We start from the raw sequence: 3426 nt of genomic DNA on the forward strand, positions 1-3426 counted from the left end.
AGCTAAGCTCCAGAACCACTTAGCATGGAAGACAAGAAGGCATTAATGCAGCCAACAGGTTCAGAGGAGGCTTCCTATCAGAAGTTGTATTTAAACTGAGACCTGAATAACAAAGTAACGAAGGTTGGCTAATGCAAAAATGAGGAGCCGGAGAGGAAGCGGGGGCCTGATATAAAGAAACTTGAAAGTCATTTAAGCTGTTTTGATTTGATTTCTACTGAGGGGTCATAAGTGGCTGTGAAGCTCTGATGTAATAATGTCCTTCCCTTCCAGTGGGACCTGGTGTGTCAATCTCAGTCACTGAAGTCAATGGCCAAATTCTCATTCATGGCTGGAATGCTGATGGGAAGCATCATATCTGGTCATTTATCAGACAGGTGAGTGTCTCTGGATCACGGCTCTCTCTTTACTCTGGGGTATTTTCATGCATTCATGAATCATTCTTCTGTTAAGAAACATTTATTACAAATTATACTGTCCTGGGGTCTCCTAGGCCTCCAGAGACCTAGAAACACAAATGGAGAATCACACTCAGTGTGATGAGCGCTGTTTTGTTGGCTGTGAGCTTTATGTACAGGATCCAGAAACAACATCTCCATTAGACATGGTGGCATTTTATGATAGGGTTTGGACAGGAGGTGCCACAACATGTAGTTTAGAAAGATATTACCTGTGGGAACAGGGAGATGTATTATGACACAGATACATAAAACATTTCAGGCCATGGCCAGGAGGCCACTTCAGTCCCTCCTGGACCCTGGGAGGCTAATGCTTATGGATTTTCAGAGCATGGTCTTCTCAAGAGTGATGGGGAGACATTTCTATTAAACTTGTGGTGTCCATAGCAATGTCTCTTAGTGGTTTATAGAAAAATCATTCTGGTAACCTTAATTTTTGTTCTGGAAAACATAGCTCTTTAATGGTAAGTTTTTCAACCATGGAAGGTAATTAATTGAATGCAACTGCTGCCGCCATTTATGGTTTTAGAAATCGGAGTACCCTATGCCTAACAGTACTATTTCCGAATTAAAGAGCCAGCCACCACCACCACCCAAACACGCCTCCTCTGAGGCATATGGGGAATTAAGGTGTCCCTTACCACCTACCAGTGTCATGTCATCTATTATCTCAGCTGAAAACTGAGAGCTTTGAATGTGTGACAGTGACTGTAACTTATAAAAGTGTTCAGAGTCAGAGTGTTCATTCCTGACAGTTCTTTAACACAAAACTATCCACCTTACAGCAATAAAAATAAAACCATAGATTTATGGCTGATTGATTTTCGAGAAAGGTACCAAGATTATTCAGAGGGTAAGCACAGCCCCTTCAACGAATGAATAGTGCTGTGACAACTGGATATTCACAAGCAAAAGAATGAAACTGGACCTTTAACAAGTATTGACACAAAATGTATTAATGACTTAAATAGAAGAGCTAAAACCATAAAAGTCTTAGAAGAAAACAGAATAGGGTAAATCTACATGACTTTGAGTTTGGCAATGGATTCTTAGATATGATGTCAAAAGCATGAGTAACAAAAGAAAATATAGATAGATTGGACTTTATCAAAATTAACAACTGTACATCAAATAATCAAGAAAGCAAATGAAGCAAATGAAAAGATAACCTATGTAATGGGAGATAATATTCGTAATTATATATATGGCATAAAGATGGGCAGATAGATCAATGCAATAGGGTTTAATATCCAGAATATATAAAGAACTCGCACAACTCAACAATAAAAAGACAAAGAATCAAATTTTTAAATGGACAAAGGGCTTGAATATACATATCTTGAAAAATATATACAAATGTTACATAAACACATGAAAAAGTGCTTAATATGTTCTTAAAAATGCAAACTGAGTCTACAGCCATGCCACCCTGAACATGCCCGATCGCGTCTGATCTTGGAAGCTAAGCAGGGTCGGCTTGGATGGGAGACCATCTAGGAAGACCGAATGCTATAGGCGGTCAAAAAAAAAAAAAGCAAATCAAAACTAAAATAAAATGCCACTTCACACCTAATGGGGCAGATATAATGATGATGATGATGATGATGATGATGATGATGATAAGAACATGTATTCATGAGAATGTAGAGAAACTGGAACTCTTGTACATTGCTTATGGGAAGGCAAAATGGTACAGGCAATGTGAAAAACACTTTGGAAATTCTTCAGAAAGTTAAATTTAGAGAAATCATATGAGCCAGCAATTCCATTGCTAGGTATAAAGCCAAAATAATTGAAAACAAGGACTCAAATAGACACTTACACAACAACAACATCGTTGCAGCATTACTCACAATAGCCAAAGGTTGAAACAACCCAAGTGTCCATCAACAGATGAATAGATAAAATGTGATATGTACATGGAAAATTTTTCGGCCATAGAAAGAAATAAATTTCTGATTCAACTACAACATGAATGAACCATGATAGCATCATGCAAAGTAAAATAAGACAGACAAAAGAGGACAAATATTGTATGATTCCACCTACACGAAATATCTAAAATAGGCAAATTTGTAAAGAAGAAGGTAGAGTAGAAATACTGGAGGCCGGGGGGAAAGAGGATTGGGGAGTTATCACCTAATGGGCACAGAATTTTCGTCGAAGATTTTGAAAAGTTTTGACAGTAATGATGGTTGCACAAAATTGTGAATGTAATCAATAACAGTGTTTTCTACACTTAAAGTGGTTAAAGTGGAAAATTATATTTAATATCATGAAATTAAAAAGAAACACAATTAATAGAATGAGAAGACAAACTACAGACGGGGAAAAATACTTCCAAAAGACATTTCTGAAAAAGGATTGTTATAAAAAACATATAAAAAACTCTTAAAATTCAACAATAAGAGAATGAACAACCCAATTAAAAATGGGCAAAAGACTTGAGCAGACACGACACCAAAGAAGTTATACAAACGACAAATAAACATGTGAAAAAAATGCTTAACAACATATATCACTAAGGGATTGCAAATTAAAACAACAATTTGATACTGCTGCATACCTATTAGAATGGTAAAAAAACAAAACTAAAATAAAATGCCACTGACCACACTAAATGGTGATGAAGATGTTGAGCAACAGGGATGTTCATTCATTGCCAGTGAGATCACAAAATGGTACAGCCACTTTTGAAGACGTTTTGGCAGTTTCTTATAAAATTAAGCACACTCTTGCCATAAAATCTAGCAATCATGCTCCCTGGTATTAACCCAAGGAGTTGAAGACTTCCATTTACACAAAGCCTGCACACGAATATTTATAGCAGCTTTATTCATAATTGCTAAAACTTGGAAGCCACCAAAATATCCGTTAGTAGGTGAATGGATAAATAAACTGTAGTCCATCCAGACAATGGAATATTATTCAATTCTAAAAGGAAATGGACTATCAGACCATGAAAAGA

At 36.5% G+C, this 3426-nt stretch overlaps 1 protein-coding gene across 1 annotated transcript in view; it reads left to right on the forward strand.

The window, feature by feature from the left end:
* LOC105297825 (solute carrier family 22 member 9-like) overlaps nucleotides 1-3426 on the forward strand; it is a 23964-nt gene that overhangs the window by 1223 nt on the left and 19315 nt on the right. Inside the window, exon 2 of the mRNA XM_011368682.1 lies at nucleotides 274-377. Coding sequence (XP_011366984.1) covers nucleotides 274-377 — 104 coding nt within the window. The remainder of the gene's footprint in view (nucleotides 1-273; nucleotides 378-3426) is intronic.

Source organism: Pteropus vampyrus, unplaced genomic scaffold (assembly GCF_000151845.1).
Source record: "Pteropus vampyrus isolate Shadow unplaced genomic scaffold, Pvam_2.0 Scaffold144, whole genome shotgun sequence".
Lineage (NCBI taxonomy): Eukaryota > Metazoa > Chordata > Mammalia > Chiroptera > Pteropodidae > Pteropus > Pteropus vampyrus.